This window comes from Barbus barbus (assembly GCF_936440315.1).
Source record: "Barbus barbus genome assembly, chromosome: 37".
Taxonomy (NCBI): Eukaryota; Metazoa; Chordata; class Actinopteri; order Cypriniformes; family Cyprinidae; genus Barbus; species Barbus barbus.
The window spans coordinates 803,025-821,777 of record NC_136715.1 but is presented as its reverse complement, the minus strand read 5'-3'; the positions used below and the strand labels follow the sequence as shown (position 1 = coordinate 821,777).

The 18,753-nt window shown below is 34.7% G+C and overlaps 2 protein-coding genes across 3 annotated transcripts in view; one reads left to right on the top strand and one right to left on the bottom strand.

Annotated features, from left to right (window-relative positions):
- Nucleotides 1-1,117: 1,117 nt before the first annotated feature.
- On the bottom strand, nucleotides 1,118-13,433 carry LOC306857120 (replication factor C subunit 4-like). The gene is made up of 11 exons (XM_079396824.1): nucleotides 13,324-13,433; nucleotides 13,049-13,154; nucleotides 7,780-7,858; nucleotides 6,719-6,798; nucleotides 4,705-4,824; nucleotides 3,295-3,438; nucleotides 3,102-3,222; nucleotides 2,190-2,315; nucleotides 2,042-2,122; nucleotides 1,846-1,959; nucleotides 1,118-1,346 (listed from the first exon to the last, which is right to left on the bottom strand). Exons 2-11 carry the CDS (start codon nucleotides 13,144-13,146, stop codon nucleotides 1,260-1,262), a joined length of 1,050 nt encoding a protein of 349 aa, XP_079252950.1. The 5' UTR covers nucleotides 13,147-13,154; nucleotides 13,324-13,433; the 3' UTR covers nucleotides 1,118-1,259.
- Nucleotides 13,434-14,795: 1,362 nt separating this feature from the next.
- LOC306857119 (son of sevenless homolog 1-like) overlaps nucleotides 14,796-18,753 on the top strand; it is a 72,983-nt gene continuing 69,025 nt past the window's right edge. For both annotated transcript variants that reach the window (XM_079396823.1, XM_079396822.1), the window contains exon 1: nucleotides 14,796-15,409. In XM_079396823.1, the coding sequence (XP_079252949.1) occupies nucleotides 15,338-15,409 (72 nt within the window). In that variant the 5' untranslated portion in view covers nucleotides 14,796-15,337. The remainder of the gene's footprint in view (nucleotides 15,410-18,753) is intronic.

Genomic DNA, 18,753 nt, shown 5'->3' with positions numbered 1-18,753 from the left:
GTAGTGTATATTTATTATGTATATATAAATACACACACATACAGCATATATTTTGAAAATATTTAAATGTATATATTTATATTAACTTTTATTTTTTATTTTGATTAATCGTTTGACAGCACTAAAAATATTGTATAAAAACATCGAATTATAATAATTATTTAAAATTTAAATAAATGATTATAATTATTTATATTTTGATTTATAAATAATTACATTATATAAATAATTATAAGTAAATAAAAATATATTTTTACTTTTTATTTAAAATTGTATTTTTTTATTTTTCAATCTTAGACCACAAGATTACAATTTTTTATGTTACAATACAATGCATTTACGCTCAGATTATCAACAAATAATGCTTTTTCACTCAAAATCTGAGCATGAGCTTCGATCAATGAGATTTATAATCAATCAGTTCCAATCAGAAACAAAACGTGCTGAAGTTTGAAATTTACACTTTAAATTAAACATTTATATTTAGTGTAAGGTTTTAAAAATGTATATTTGGGATTATTTTTATTGTCTGGCAATTATTGATTTGGTCTTTTTAGAAAAACCACCCAAGTCAACATTTAATTACTGTTTAATTATAAAACTTATTAATGTGTGTGAAGAACATCTGCCAAATCCATAACAATATAATACATATGGTTGAATTACAATCAATGAGATGAAAGTTTGAACATGAAATATAAATATGTATTATATTTTGAAAATATTAAAGGGATAGTTCTGTCATTATTAGGGGGGGGGGTTTACACAACACCGTTTTCAACTCAAAAAAGAAACTATGCGTTTCAGCCGTTTATTTACATTTTGTGGGCCTAAAACACTAAATTTTGAAAATGAGTTTCAAAGTGCAAGTGTTTGGAAACTATACTGTTATCGTATCCATATAAAAATACAAGAACATAAGCATATGTGATGTTTATTGAGTGACCGCCACCTACAGCCACGCATTAATAAAGCATTTCTAGTCAGAAACCAAACAGCTGCTGGTAGCCATTGACTTGTACAGTATTTTTTCCATACTATGGAAGTCAATGGGGACCAGGAAACAGAATTCTCACTTTTGAGTGAACTGTGCCTTTAAGTAATTAACAACACATATTAGAAAGAACTGTTTTTAATTACAAACTTTACATGTACAAAAAGTTGAAAACAACAGTCTAGGCAGGCGTGTGTGGAATCAGCGCCAGTGCTGATTGGTCAGCTGAAGTGTAACGGAGCAGCTGATTGGCCGCTCAGGTGTTTTATGTGGCCTGCTGCATGATGACAGAGCAGAGACTCAGTAACTGCAGATACTCGTCTGCACCGTCTGCCAAACACTTATCCACCTCCTGAAACACACAAACACTAGTGATGGAACCATATCAAAACCTCAACATATGATATTACAATATTTAAAAAGAGAAAGAAAAAAAATGAACTGGAAAAAGAGAAAATTTTGTACATTTTAAAGTTAAATTATTCTAATTAAAAGTCAGTGAATTGACTTGTAGCTGAACTTTAAATGGGACTCAGCACTATTTTTATTTGTGATATACTGTCTGTCTAAATGACATTCACACTGCTGTTTTATTAGAATATAATAACGACAGTAATAGCCACACACTGTAAAATAAATGAATATTTCATAGGTATATTATTATTGCTTTACACTACAGTAGGATAATTACAATACAATTTAAATGTATTTGAAAAACTACACTCTTTGCCTGGAAGACTATCGTTTCATATGGAGATGTGACCACGATAATATCCAGACAGTTTTGCTATCGTGATATTAATAATATTGCTTCAGTGCAGGTGAGTTTTCACCAGCCTCTGCTGACTTACGGCCATCTTCTCTGTGATGACAGATTTCTGTTTATCGCTCAGCTTCTCGTCGATGATCACGTCGTGTAACTGGTTGAGGATGTTGGTGCCGGCGTATCCCTGATCGATCATGTCCTGCACAAATCAAGAGCGGGTTATGGATTAGAGCTGCAGAGATCTGCTTCATGTGAACCAGAAACATTGACAGATGTCTGACCTTCACAGCGAGCTCCAGCTTCTCAAACGCGGCTGTGTAACAGATCTGGAGCAGCGTCTCGATCACTTTGGGTGGAACCACCTGGAAAAGACAGAGTGTTTAGATGCTTTATTGAGACACTGGCTCTCCGTCAGGAAGGTTTCCTCACCCCAGCGATCTCGATGATGATCTGCTCAGTGATTTCTTGCTCGGTGTTGAGTCTGGCAGCGCTCTGGAGAAACGTTATGGCTTTCCTGAGATCTCCCTCCGACACCCTCACCAGAGCCTCCACGCCCTGCCACACACCAAACACAGAACCACTACACATTTATTACATTTACACTACTTACCTTCTATTTTGCAGCAGTATTTTATTGGTCAAACATTATGAAGACATATTATAAAGTGTGAACGGTAATTGGATTTTTTTCAAAATCACAACAAAAATAAATTAATAAAAATAACAATGTGTCTGTTAAACAGATAAAATAAAATAGAAAAATAAAATTTCAATAATTAAATAAAAAAAATGAAAAATAAATAAAATAAAAAAGTACATTAAAAATTAGTAAAATTTTAAAAACTTTTAAATCAATGTATATATTTGTATGAAATGTGTCAACAGTAATTGGGATTTTTCCAAATAAAGAAATATTAAATAAAATTGAAGTAAAAACAAAAGAAAATGAATTCATTAAAATAATAAAAAAAAAAAAAAAAAAAAAAGTAAAATAATAATAATAAAAACAAAACTTTTAAATGAACATATTTCTGTGAAACGTGTGAACAATAATTGGGATTTTTCCATTACCAACAAAAATAAAAATAATAAAAATATTACATAAAATAAAAATTGTAAAATAAATTAATACAATTAAAAAATAATGCAAATAAAAGTTTTAAAAAAAAGAAAGAAAAGTACACATTTTTTTAATTAAAATTTAAAAGATTAAATAAAAAATGTATAAAATAAAATAACAAATAAAATTTAAAAGTAAAAGATTAAATAAAACTAAAGTAAAATTAACATATACATATATATATATATATATATATATATATATATAACCCTTCCATGCACCTCTTTGCTGTACTTGAGGTTCTCCTTCGCACAGATCTGCAGCAGACGCTCCTGCTGGATGGCATTAGCCAGCGGTTTGAAGCGGAACTTGGAGCATCTGGAGGTCAGCGGCTCAATGATCCTGTAGAGACAGCATGAGTCAGTCTGTGCAGCAGCAGAGGCTCATGGGATTGCGTGATGCGCTCACACTGACCGGCTGATGTAGTTGCAGATGAGGCAGAAGCGGGTGGTGCGAGACTCTTTCTCCATGGTGCGTCTGAGAGCCGCCTGAGCCGCACCGGTCATGGAGTCGGCCTCGTCCAGGATGATGATCTTAAACGGCGGACAGGGCTTCCCGCTGCGGTTCAGAGAGGAAACACACACCGCGTGAGACTAGGGCTGGCTCCATAACACTTTCAGAACCGATCCGATACCAACAATTCTGAGTGTTGGCCGATACCGATATCAATCCCATACCAGTGCAGTGTTTTTAAAATCAGTGTTGAATTTCTATATCTCAGTGTGTGTTGATCATGATCATCACTCTTTTGTGTGTTACACACAATCTACTAAATATAGACAATTTCATTGTGAAGAAAAACAACAAATGAAAAAAAATTCAGTAGCAAAATTACTCTAGACAAATCACAAGTGCACAATTTTATTAAATTAAATGGTATCCAAATAAAAGTCATTGTTTATTTAATGTGTGTACTGTGTATATTTATTATGTATATATAAATACACACACGTGAAAATATTTAGATTATATATATATTTAATAAATATATGATTTGTATTAAATATATACATGCACGTGTAGAGTTTCGTAGTTTGCTCTGCTTGCAATGACAATTAAAAAGCTATTCTATTCGTATTTATATATACATAATAAATATACACAATACACACACATATACACAAAAACTTATTTTGGATGCGATTAATCGCGAGTGCTTCAAGCAATCTTGGGTATTTTTTATAAAGAAAGTATATTTATAATGCAGTGCTAATCGACACAGCCTTTATCACTGTATATAATACTATCACTCTAACAGTTTATTTATTTATGCTTTTGCTAATTGATTTGTTTGTTCTTATTTTATTACTGTTTACTTGTCTATAAGGCTGGTCCGAATACCATTTTTTGAGCTTCGAAAGTAATCAACACCGAATATTCAGAGCGGAGCATATTCTTCTCTCTAATAAAGGCAGGAACCTCTGTGTGTCTGTTTGCATTTCTATTATGTTGAGAACCGTATTTTCTAAGCAAATTAAGTACATGTTTTTATCATGTGTAAAATGACTGATTAACATGGCAGATAAAAGCAGCTCGTTTTTTACACCAACAATATACTATAGGCGTACTACTTACAGAACTCCGGTGATTTTTATCAAACTTGATGTGCTGTGGTGGTAACGTTAGGCCAGTATATTGATATTAGTCTAGCTGGTGTTTTTGTTAAAAGCACAGGCAAAAGTTCCTCGTGTAGGCTGCTGATTTTTACTCGTGTTACAACAGAATGCTTCGTAAAAAGACACAGAATAGATGTTTGACTTCATTTTTTATGTTATTGGAATCGATAACACCCAACCCTATCGCCCACCCCTGTGCGTGACTCACTCTGGGCGCTTTCCAGCCGCCGTCAGCTGGGCGAAGTTCTTCACCTTCTCTCGGACCACCTGTATCCCTCGTTCATCAGACGCGTTCAGCTCCAGGACTCTCTGACGGTACAGCTCCGGTCTGAACACACACACACACACACTTCTGAATCAGCATCAGTAGGCCTGTTGCAATAATCAATATATCGACTTATCACACAATATATGTACATGACCTCAATCATTTTTGGTGACTCAATATATCACCCATTATATTTACATAAAAATGAATGCCACCATGTTTTTTGCATTCCACTTGCACCTGTGTCTCATGCAGCTTCTCGTACATAACGTGATGCAGTCATGAGGTGCTAGTTCAAATTTAAAAAACGCTTCTGCAAAAAAAAAAAAAAAAAAGTTTCATCTGCAGATATGGTCTGACAGCTAAGTAGTGACTGTGTTTTTCAGCAATAGTGTGCACCCTTCATTTACAGAGAAAAGAAGGTCAGGGAAAAATCTCCAGACAAGTTCTTTGTGCATTTGTCTTTTTTCTTGTTACTTTGTTAGAAAATGTTTTTGGTGCTGTCAAACTCTTAATCACAATTAATCGCATCCAAAATAAAAGTTTTTATTTACATAATACATGTATGTGTGCTGTGTATATTTATTATGGATCTATAAAAACACACATGCATGTACAGTTTTATGTGCAGAATCTGTGAATAATCATAACAAAATAAGAGAGATCATACAAAATGCATGTTATTTTTACATAGATATTTTACATAAAAGATGTTTACATATAGTCCACAAGACAAACAAATTGCTGAAATTATTAAAATTCAATCCCATTCACAAGTTTGTGAACCCTTGGTTCTTAATACTGTGTGTGGTTACCTGGATGATCTACAATGCTTTGTGATGGTTGTTCATGAGTCTCTTGTTTGTTCTGAACAGTTCAACTGAGCTCTGTTCTTCAGAAAAATCCTATTAAAAAAGGTTCAAACGCTCACTGATGCTCCCAGAAGGAAACACGGGGGGTGAAAACTTTGAAGATCAAGGTAAATTGTACTTAATTTGTCTTCCGGGAAACATGCAAGTATCTTCTGTAGCATCCAAAGGGCAGTAGTAAATGGGAAAAAAAAAAGATTATATTTCAACAAAATAAGAAAAATTTGGACATCTTCATTCTGTTCAAAAGTTTTCACCCCCGGCTCTTAATGCATCGTGTTTCCTTCAGGAGCATCAGTGAATGTTTGAACCTTTTTTAATTGTTGTGTTTGAGTCCCTCAATCATCCTCAGCGTGAAAAGGTGGATCTCAAAAACATACAGTTACTGCTGGAAAGGGTTCAAATATGCAAAAGATGCTGGAAAACTGAGGATTCTGCAGGACCTGGAGGATTTATCTGAAGAACAGTGCTCAGTTGAACTGTTCAGAACAAACAAGGGACTCATGAACAACCATCACAAAACATTGTAGATCATCCAGGTAACCACACACAGTATTAAGAACCAGTTATTTTTAATAATTTCAGCTATTGTTTGTCTTGCGGACATGTAAACATCTTACTCAGGATAGTACTACATAAAAAATAACATGGATTTTGTATGATCGCTCTTATTTTGTTAAAATAATTCACATTTTCTGCAAACTTTTGCATAAAACTGTATATTTCTGAAAAAAGTAATGTTTATATATTAAACAAAGTTATTTATAATATACATTATATGAATATAAATATTTTCATATATACTGAATGCGTTTATGTATACATAATAAATACACAGTCATTTGACAGCACTACTATTTATTCAAGTTTAAGGTATGTAATATTTTGATACTTAATTTCTAAATATTCTTAAGAATGAAGTTTGTTGTCATTTGAAAGTTTGTAGGCCTTCTTGCATTATTATGCTGTTATGTTATGATTATATATTAAGTGGTATAAAATGGTGTTAAAATGACAAAATCGCTTATCGCAATTATTTCTGGGGCGATATACCTAAGCGTCAGGAGCACAGCTGGAGATCTTACCCATAAAGCTCTCTGGCGGCTGCCAGGATGGTGGACGTCTTTCCGGTTCCAGGAGGGCCATAAAACAGCAGGTTGGGCAGCTGCAACGACACAGCAGCGCTGCTTTAATAGCACTGTCCTATACTAGATTTGATTTAATGCCATGTCAGCATCTTAGGCTATTTTCATGGAAAATACAATAAAAACCAGCAAACAAACATGTTATATTACACAAGATTTTTTACATTAACGCATGATAAATATTCTAAAACTTTTCCTGGCAAAATTATACTAAACACTTTAATCACAGCTTTACAGTGATGAACGGGGAAAACAAGAGAATCAAGAAAGAGACGAGTCATAATTCAGATCAGTAACTGTGTAGAGTTGATGGTTTATAAAAATGAGCTGAACTTCAGCTGTAAAGCAGCTCTACAGAAGAAAACAGACTCATCCAACAGCGTCAGTGATGACAAATCAATTCATACTTAGATTTACTTTTTATTTTGATATTTTCAATTTATTCATTGAATTGATTAAAATTCTATTTTTAATTATTTTGTTGTGTTGAGTGTTTTTAATATCCGTTTGGGTTTTAATGATTTTTATCTCAGTTTTAGTAAATTTAGTACTTCAACATAAAAATGTTAAATTTTTGCCTTGACAACTGAATGCATTAAAATAAGTTTTTTATATTGAGTTTTAGTAATTTTAGTACTTTAACTTAAATTATAATGAGAAGTTTTGCCTAACTAATTAAAATAGAAATTTTTATATTTTGTTTTAGTTATTTCAGTACTTCATGTTCAACTAAATAAAAATTTAGACATTTAGAAGTTTTTTTTTTTAATACTGTATTTTAGCACTTAAACTAAAAATTTGAATTTTTGCCTTGGCAACTAATTATAATAGAATAGAATATACTTTATATTAATGATTATTTTATTTCAATTGTAAATATGTGTGTGTGGTTTTTATATATATTTAGTGTATGATCAGAAGAGAGCGGAAGGAGCGTGACTCTTTTGGGCGCAGGCTGCTGATTGGTTGTGAATGTCATGTGATCAGTGAGTGAGACGCACATCAGCGCCTTCTAGAGACTTCTTCAGCACCGCCACCACCTCCTCCTGGAAGGCCACTTCATCCACACACTTGGGCCTGCTGCAGAGAAACACACATCAGACCAGAAACACACAAATATAGACATACACTACCAGTCAGAAGTTTATGAACAGTAACATTTCTAATGTTTTTAAAGATTCTCTTTTGCTCACCAAGCATGCATTTATTTGATCCAAAGTACAGCAAAATTTTTTTTTTTTTTTTACCATTTAAAATTTTTTCTATGTGAATGTGTTAAACTGTAATTTATTTCTGTGATGCGCAGCTGTATTTTCAGCATCATTACTCCAGTCTTCTTAGCAGTAAATCAGTATATTAGAATGATTTCTGAAGATCATGTGACACTGAAGACTGGAGTAATGATGCTGAAAATACAGCTTTGATCACATAAATATATTACAGTTTAACACATATTCACATAGAAAACAGCTGTTTTACAGTAGAATATTATGTCACAATATTACAGTTTTTTCTGTATTTAGTATCAAATAAATGCGTGCTTGTAGAGCAGAAAAGAGAGTATATGGGCAGATGTGATGAAGAAGAGAGAGTACCGTATATAGGCAGATGTGATGAAGAAGAGCGAGTATATAGGCAGATGTGATGAAGAAGAGCGAGTATATAGGCAGATGTGATGAAGAGAGAGTATATAGGCAGATGTGATGAAGAGAGAGTATATAGGCAGATGTGATGAAGAGAGAGTATATAGGCAGATGTGATGAAGAGAGAGTATATAGGCAGATGTGATGAAGAGAGAGTATAGGCGCAGATGTGATGAAGAGAGAGTATATAGGCAGATGTGATGAAGAGAGAGTATATAGGCAGATGTGATGAAGAGAGAGTATATAGGCAGATGTGATGAAGAGAGAGTATATAGGCAGATGTGATGAAGAGAGAGTATAGGCGCAGATGTGATTAAGAGAGAGTATATAGGCAGATGTGATGAAGAGAGAGTATAGGCGCAGATGTGATGAAGAGAGAGTATATACGCAGATGTGATGAAGAGAGAGTATATACGCAGATGTGATGAAGAGAGAGTATATACGCAGATGTGATGAAGAGAGAGTATATACGCAGATGTGATGAAGAGAGAGTATATACGCAGATGTGATGAAGAGAGAGTATATACGCAGATGTGATGAAGAGAGAGTATATACGCAGATATGATGAAGAGAGAGTATATACGCAGATGTGATGAAGAGAGAGTATATAGGCAGATGTGATGAAGAGAGAGTATATACGCAGATGTGATGAAGAGAGTACATACGCAGATATGATGAAGAGAGAGTATATAGGCAGATGTGATGAAGAGAGAGTACATACGCAGATATGATGAAGAGAGAGTACATACGCAGATGTGATGAAGAGAGAGTACATACGCAGATGTGATGAAGAGAGAGTATATACGCAGATGTGATGAAGAGAGAGTATATACGCAGATGTGATGAAGAGAGAGTATATACGCAGATGTGATGAAGAGAGAGTATATACGCAGATGTGATGAAGAGAGTATATACGCAGATGTGATGAAGAGAGAGTATATACGCAGATGTGATGAAGAGAGAGTATATACGCAGATGTGATGAAGAGAGAGTATATACGCAGATGTGATGAAGAGAGAGTATATATGCAGATGTGATGAAGAGAGAGTATATATATGCAGATATGATGAAGAGAGAGTATATAGGCAGATGTGATGAAGAGAGAGTACATACGCAGATATGATGAAGAGAGAGTACATACGCAGATGTGATGAAGAGAGAGTATATACGCAGATGTGATGAAGAGAGAGTATATATGCAGATGTGATGAAGAGAGAGTATATACGCAGATGTGATGAAGAGAGAGTATATACGCAGATGTGATGAAGAGAGAGTATATATGCAGATGTGATGAAGAGAGAGTATATATATGCAGATATGATGAAGAGAGAGTATATAGGCAGATGTGATGAAGAGAGAGTACATACGCAGATGTGATGAAGAGAGAGTACATACGCAGATGTGATGAAGAGAGAGTATATACGCAGATGTGATGAAGAGAGAGTATATACGCAGATGTGATGAAGAGAGAGTATATACGCAGATGTGATGAAGAGAGAGTATATATGCAGATGTGATGAAGAGAGAGTATATATATGCAGATATGATGAAGAGAGAGTATATAGGCAGATGTGATGAAGAGAGAGTACATACGCAGATATGATGAAGAGAGAGTACATACGCAGATGTGATGAAGAGAGAGTACATACGCAGATGTGATGAAGAGAGAGTATATACGCAGATGTGATGAAGAGAGAGTATATACGCAGATGTGATGAAGAGAGAGTATATACGCAGATGTGATGAAGAGAGAGTATATACGCAGATGTGATGAAGAGAGAGTATATACGCAGATGTGATGAAGAGAGAGTATATACGCAGATGTGATGAAGAGAGAGTATATATGCAGATGTGATGAAGAGAGAGTATATACGCAGATGTGATGAAGAGAGAGTATATACGCAGATGTGATGAAGAGAGAGTATATATATGCAGATGTGATGAAGAGAGAGTATATATATGCAGATGTGATGAAGAGAGAGTATATATGCAGATGTGATGAAGAGAGAGTATATATACGCAGATGTGATGAAGAGAGAGTATATACGCAGATATGATGAAGAGAGAGTATATACGCAGATGTGATGAAGAGAGAGTATATAGGCAGATGTGATGAAGAGAGAGTATATACGCAGATATGATGAAGAGAGTATATACGCAGATGTGATGAAGAGAGAGTATATATGCAGATATGATGAAGAGAGAGTATATACGCAGATATGATGAAGAGAGAGTATATATGCAGATGTGATGAAGAGAGTATATATGCAGATATGCTAAGTATATATATGCAGATATGATGAAGAGAGAGTATATATATGCAGATATGCTAAGTATATAAATGCAGATATGATGAAGAGAGAGTATATATACGCAGATATGATGAAGAGAGAGTATATACGCAGATATGATGAAGAGAGAGTATATATGCAGATGTGATGAAGAGAGTATATATGCAGATGTGATGAAGAGAGAGTATATATATATATATATATATATATATATATATATATATATATATATATGCAGATATGATGAAGAGAGAGTATATATATGCAGATGTGATGAAGAGAGAGTATATATATGCAGATGTGATGAAGAGAGAGTATATATGCAGATGTGATGAAGAGAGAGTATATATGCAGATGTGATGAAGAGAGAGTATATATACGCAGATATGATGAAGAGAGAGTATATACGCAGATATGATGAAGAGAGAGTATATATGCAGATGTGATGAAGAGAGTATATATGCAGATGTGATGAAGAGAGAGTATATATATATATATATATATATATATATATATATATGCAGATATGATGAAGAGAGAGTATATACGCAGATGTGATGAAGAGAGAGTATATATGCAGATATGATGAAGAGAGAGTATATATATGCAGATATGATGAAGAGAGAGTATATATATGCAGATATGATGAAGAGAGAGTATATACGCAGATATGATGAAGAGAGAGTATATATGCAGATATGATGAAGAGAGAGTATATATATGCAGATATGATGAAGAGAGAGTATATATATGCAGATATGATGAAGAGAGAGTATATACGCAGATATGATGAAGAGAGAGTATATATGCAGATATGATGAAGAGAGAGTATATACGCAGATATGATGAAGAGAGAGTATATATGCAGATGTGATGAAGAGAGTATATATGCAGATGTGATGAAGAGAGAGTATATATATATATATATATATATATATATATGCAGATATGATGAAGAGAGAGTATATATATGCAGATGTGATGAAGAGACAGTATATATACGCAGATATGATGAAGAGAGAGTATATACGCAGATATGATGAAGAGAGAGTATATATACGCAGATATGATGAAGAGAGAGTATATACGCAGATATGATGAAGAGAGAGTATATATACGCAGATATGATGAAGAGAGAGTATATACGCAGATATGATGAAGAGAGAGTATATACGCAGATATGATGAAGAGAGAGTATATACGCAGATGTGATGAAGAGAGTATATATGCAGATGTGATGAAGAGAGAGTATATATATATATATATATATATATATATATATATATATATATATATATATATATGCAGATATGATGAAGAGAGAGTATATATATGCAGATGTGATGAAGAGAGAGTATATATATGCAGATGTGATGAAGAGAGAGTATATATATGCAGATATGATGAAGAGAGTATATACGCAGTTATGATGAAGAGAGAGTATATATGCAGATGTGATGAAGAGAGAGTATATATACGCAGATATGATGAAGAGAGAGTATATACGCAGATATGATGAAGAGAGAGTATATATGCAGATGTGATGAAGAGAGTATATATGCAGATGTGATGAAGAGAGAGTATATATATATATATATATGCAGATATGATGAAGAGAGAGTATATACGCAGATGTGATGAAGAGAGAGTATATATATGCAGATGTGATGAAGAGAGAGTATATATGCAGATGTGATGAAGAGAGAGTATATATGCAGATATGATGAAGAGAGAGTATATATATGCAGATGTGATGAAGAGAGAGTATATATGCAGATATGATGAAGAGAGAGTATATATGCAGATGTGATAAAGAGAGAGTATATATGCAGATATGATGAAGAGAGAGTATATATATGCAGATGTGATGAAGAGAGAGTATATATGCAGATGTGATGAAGAGAGAGTATATATATGCAGATATGATGAAGAGAGAGTATATATATGCAGATGTGATGAAGAGAGAGTATATATGCAGATGTGATGAAGAGAGAGTATATATATGCAGATGTGATGAAGAGAGAGTATATATGCAGATGTGATGAAGAGAGAGTATATATATGCAGATATGATGAAGAGAGAGTATATATATGCAGATGTGATGAAGAGAGAGTATATATGCAGATATGATGAAGAGAGAGTATATATGCAGATGTGATGAAGAGAGAGTATATATGCAGATATGATGAAGAGAGAGTATATATGCAGATGTGATGAAGAGAGAGTATATATGCAGATGTGATGAAGAGAGAGTATATATATGCAGATATGATGAAGAGAGTATATATATATGCAGATATGATGAGTATATATATGCAGATATGATGAAGGCTCACTATTTCTCCACCCAGGGCAGCTTCTGCTTCTTCTCTCCAGCTGAAGATGATGAAGCTTTAACACTCTGTGATGAACAGCCTTTCAAAAACGCCTGCATTTCTCCTCCTGTCAACAACACAAACACACGCAATACTCTTATTAATGATATTTATTGATGATTGTGATTATTTATCTGGACTTCATCATCGTCATAATAGTCAGAATTCATCTTGTATCTCTATTCAGTCGCTGTTTCCGTACAAACGCGAAACTATCGGTTGACAGACGCGCTCACCTGACGCTGACGCGAACAGAAATCAGAATTAATCGCTTTATTATCAAAATAAACGCGAATTAAACTCTTCTGGGTTTGTTGACAGTCCGCGAGATTCCCGCCAGAAGCGCAGATGATGATGACGCCGGCACGTGTTGCGTCACTGGCGCGCGCCGCTGACGTGATGACGTGATCAGCGCTCGAACAAATGACGCTTGTTTGTAATCATAAAAAAAAAAAAAAAAAAATGTTTGTAATCATAATAACATTAATACTATTCTTAACGCCGCCACACATAACATGTCCGTGTTCATAACATGCATTATTTCTGGACTAAACAAGCTCAACCTAAAAAGCTGATTTCATTATAATGATAGGTTTTTCACTAAAGCTATTATTACGTTATATTATTACTATTATTAAGAATAATGAGCACTTACTTCTGCCAATGAAGAAACCTCGGGAGGAAGTGACAGTGACCTAGAACAAGGGTTTCTGAGACCGGGGTCCCGGGACCCTCAGGGGCCACAGCGGAGAAAATAAATATTATTATTATTAAATTATAATAATAAGAGTTAAATAAATGAAGAGATTGAAATACAATCATAAAAAATCAATTAAAATAAACGAATAGATTAAAATAAAAATAATAAAAAGGAAATTAAACATATAAAGTGTAATAACATACTAGCAAACTAAATACATTTAAATTAATTAAAGATTAAAATTGTTAAATTTATAAATTATGAAATATATTTTAAAATTATACTATAGTAAGAAAATGTATAATAAAAGATTAAAATAAAATGAATACATTTAAATAAATAAAAATGTCAATTTGTGTTAAATTAAATAAATTGAAATAAATAATACAAATATATTAAAATAAATAAAGCAAAAGATCAAAATAAAAAAATAATAATATAAAAAAAAATAAAAGTAACAAATTATATTAGAAAATACATTTGTAATAAAAATATGAAAAGATTAAAATAAATCAAAACTGATTAAAATACATTTAAAAGTTAGGTTGTACAAGCACCTAAATAATAGATATAACAGTACAGTACTATAGGAGTAGAAGAAGAAAACTTCTACGTATTATATTATATTATATTAAATGTGTTTTCCTGGCGATGGGAGTGATCTGCGATCGGCGTCCCTGTGCTCCGTTAGTCTGGTCTGACGTCATTACGTCATCACACGCACAGCAGAGATAAAGCGAATTTAAACTAAAATTCTAAAATCAGTGTCGTATTTGGAATCAAAATCACGGAGTGAAGACAAACTATTGTTGTTGTTTTTTTAAATGTACAGATGTCAAACTCTAAGCGTGTTCTTTCGTTTTTTTCTAATGTATATTTAATCTCTCATATTATTATATTCACTAAATGTGATATATGTTGTTATATTTGTTGTTTTATGCTCGATTGTTTTCTGCTGACGGAGTGATCGGCGATCCGTTAGTTCGCCTGCGCTGCCCGTGCGTCATTGCGTCATCACACGCACAGTGTTTTTGCTTCGTCTCTTTCAAACCGCGGAGACTCTTGCGTTTACACCCTCGGTGTTTCCTCTCGGTTTGGACTGTCGCGCTTCATCCGATGCTCGAGCGTTTGCGGTGGATCTCGAGGAGCGGCGCGAGGCTCGGTGACGCGGAACGCGGGGAGTTTTCTGAGGCGTTTTATTGCGCATGTTCATGAACCGCCCGAATGAACACGGATCAATAAAACCCCGACATCTGATCAAAACACGGCGGAAGCCGACAAACGGATCCGTTCTGTGACTCGAGTCCCAGCGAGCCGAGCCTGATCGCGCCGATCGATACCTCGTCGATATCTGATCGATCGCTGAGGAGATGCGCGCGCACTGATCGCCTCAGGGATCGATAGCTGATCGATAACACATGCTGGAGCTCCGCTGCTGTCTGGAGGATGCGATGGTCACATTAGGCAGGTGTGCTCTTCCTCCTCCTCCTCCTCTGGTGTGTCGGATCAGGTGGATGTGAGACACACACACACACACACACACACACATCATGCAGTATGATTTCTACAGTGAGGAGAACGCGCCCAAATGGAGAGGACTGCTGGTGCCGTCACTCAACAAGGTGAGACAGCTGTCAATCAATCAATCAACACACATGACATCCGTTATATCATGCATTCCCCGGGATTCGAACCCACGACCCGGTGTTGCGAGTGCAGGGAAAACACGACAGACTCGTTCGGTTGATCAGGTCTCGATCCGCCGATACCGATATCAGAAGATTATTATGAGACCGATATATGACCCTGCAGCACTAAACCAGTCATAAGAGTCAAGTTTATGAAATAGAGATTTATACATCATCTGAAGCTGAATAAATAATCTCTCCATTGATGTATGGTTTGTTATGATCGGACAATATTTGGCTGAGATACAACTATTAGAAAATCTGGAATCTGAGGGAGCAAAAAAATCTAAATATTGAGAAAATCTCCTTTAAAGTTGTTCAAATGAAGTTCTTAGCAATGCATATTACTAATCAGAAATTAAGTTTTGATATATTTATGGTAGGAAATTTACTAAATATCTTGATGGAACATGATCTTAATATCCTAATGATTTTTGTCATAAAAGAGAAATGTATAATTTTGATCCATACAATGTATTGTTGGCTATTGCTACAAATATACCTGTGTTACTCATGACTACTTTTGTGCTGCAGAGACACTGATATAGGGTTGGGTATCATTTGAATTTTATAGATTCTACTTTTGATTCCAATAAGATGAAAAAAAAATTAATCAGTGGTTTATTGAACAAATTTCTCTCTTTTAGAGCTGCACGATTCTGGTTAAATTGAGAATTACGATATTCTGTCTCAAATAGAGATCACGAATCTCCCACCATTCTGAACCTCACAAAATAATGTGACAAAATATTATTGCTGCAGTCTGTTTAAAAGTGTTTAATTTGAATTATTAAACATTTATTTATTTAAAATATATGTAATGCACCCACACTGTAAAAAAATAAATAGTTGAGAAAACATAAACGAAATAAATAAATAAGGCAGCTTGATGCAGTAAGACGTTTGGGTTCTCAACAGTAGTATTTTAGTTGTTCTCAGTAAAGATGCTTTGTTTAGCCAATGCCAGTTTGTTTGTTCATGCAATGCTGATTGTCTTATTTTGCTAATAGAAAAATTCTTGTCACAGCAACTGAAATAACAATTACTGTCGTAATATATTTCTTTTTGTTTTCTGGATGGAAAAATAAAGGTGTAGTCACCTCATCTTGAATTTTATGTTTATTTTTGAATGATGAACAGTGAATTGTTATAGAAACCTTAACGGATAACTCTAATATGTTGACAACAGTGTCTTTGTTTGTAAAACATCTTACCTCAAGAACAGTCAACAAATGTTAAAAAGATGAGCTCTTTACATCACAGTACAACAAATAACCAGCAATAAAGACAGAACAACAACAACACAAGTTACTGAAGTCAGCAAACAGCAAAACAATAATCCTATGATAGTAACTGCATCATTTAAAGAGGTCATATGATGCATACGTTTCATATGTTTACATTCATTTCATTCATACGTTTACATAATATGTGGGTGTACTTTGTATATTTATTTTGCATATACAAATACACACACATGCATGTATATATTTAAGAAAAATGTTATGTTTATATATTAAATATATTTATATATAATATAAATTATTTGAAAATAAATATACATGTAAATATTTTGTAAATATAAACGCATTGCATTACACCAAATACACAAATAATGCTATTTTAGACCCCTTTAAATAATTTAATTGTAATTTAAATTTGGCATAAAAATCTTCCTCAGCTTCTGCTCTAAACTATAGGGAGCCCTTTTACATTACTATACAATTAACAACAGAGCCCAAACTTAAATTCAATTATCTTTCCTTCTCTTGACTTTATTTCTATAGAACTAACGAGCTGTAGACTAGGATGTGCGGGTCTAGTCCACTAAACAGTACAGCTCCTGCTGGTCGACACTGAAAACAATAGTCGATTACACGTGAGAGAGAAAAAACATATTCATCAAATTAACATCATTTTAACGTTACATTTGACATTTTAAGTTAAAATGTTTAAAAAAATAATACTTATTATTAAATTATTATTATTAAAGCGTATCGGGGCGGAAACTACATTTTTACCTCAGACCTAGCATATGCAATTTCTTTGTGTCAGTTATTGCGGCCAGCTCAAAGGTGTGGGATTATTTAGAATTAGAAGGAAACGGGAAAGTTGTGTGTAAATTGTGTAATGGAAAATTGGCTTACAATAACTCTACCGGAGCGATGCGTATCATATTCAGTACAGGCACGTAGCAGTTAGCTTAGAGGCTAGCCAAAGCCAGCAAATGCCAATAACGTCATTCACTACAACCCGCCGCCGCTGCGATGTCGTCCGCACTGAAACCGAGCTGATCTCTGAGATGATATCAAGAGACCTGTTGCCACTCAGTTTTGTTGAAGGAGAAGGCTTCTGCAAACTCCTGGACTTTGTTGAGCCTGAATACAGAGAACCAGGGAGGAAAATTATCACGTTTGGAGCTGGCGCATCAGAACATGCTCCTGAATATGAAAAAGACCACGGAGAAGACAGATTATGCAGCAATAACTACAGATTGCTGGACACCATTAAAAACAGAGGCTTACATGACCATAACTTGCCACTTTATCATCGAAGGCGAACTCAAAAGTAGTGTAGTACAGACTCGCGCACTCGATGAGCGCCACACCGCGGAAAATTTAGCAGAGCACCTCCAAACAGCAATTACAAATTGAGGTCTGAACGGCAAGGTCACTGCCTGTGTCCACGACAACGCAGGCAACATCGTGCTGGCCAACCAACACCTCGAGTGGGAGTGAGTTGCATGCTTTGCCCACACGCTCCAGTTAGCGGTAAAGGATGGATACAAGCATCTTAGCTTTCTACAAGTGGGCATGCAACAGGCTGTGAGAGACAATATCGCATGACTGTACCAAAGCCTCCCATCAAATGATGATGAAAACAGCGTTACTGTTGATGAAGACTGCACCAGCACTCCAAAACAGAAGAAAATGTGTCTGAGTGCTTTCTTTGGGGATGACCACGGAGAGTCCATAAATGAAGACAAGCTGGAGCTCTACTGGAAGGAGCCGTCGATTCCTCTAAACGAAGACCCACTTCGGTGGTGGTGCGGGATGTACAGACGCTTTCAGAAACTCTATCGGCTTGCCTGCCGTTATCTCTGCGTGCCTGCGACCTCAGTTCCGGCCGAGCACGTTTTTTCGAGTGCAGGAATAATTGTTAATCGCCTCAGGTCCCGTCTTTCACCAGACCACGTTGACATGTTAATTTCACTGAACAAAAACGCATGGTCTGATTAAGTAAAATAGTCATTGTTGCATTGTTTTGTTTTTAGACAA

Excerpts from the sequence above, each read along its gene's own strand:
- LOC306857120 (XM_079396824.1), bottom strand. The coding sequence starts at position 13,146 with ATGCAGGCGTTTTTGAAAGGCTGTTCATCACAGAGTGTTAAAGCTTCA. Across the intron at positions 4,825-6,718 it reads GCCGCCAGAGAGCTTTATGG|ACCGGAGCTGTACCGTCAGA; the intron begins GTAAGATCTCCA and ends GTGTGTGTTCAG. Across the intron at positions 1,960-2,041 it reads AGCTGGAGCTCGCTGTGAAG|GACATGATCGATCAGGGATA; the intron begins GTCAGACATCTG and ends TGATTTGTGCAG.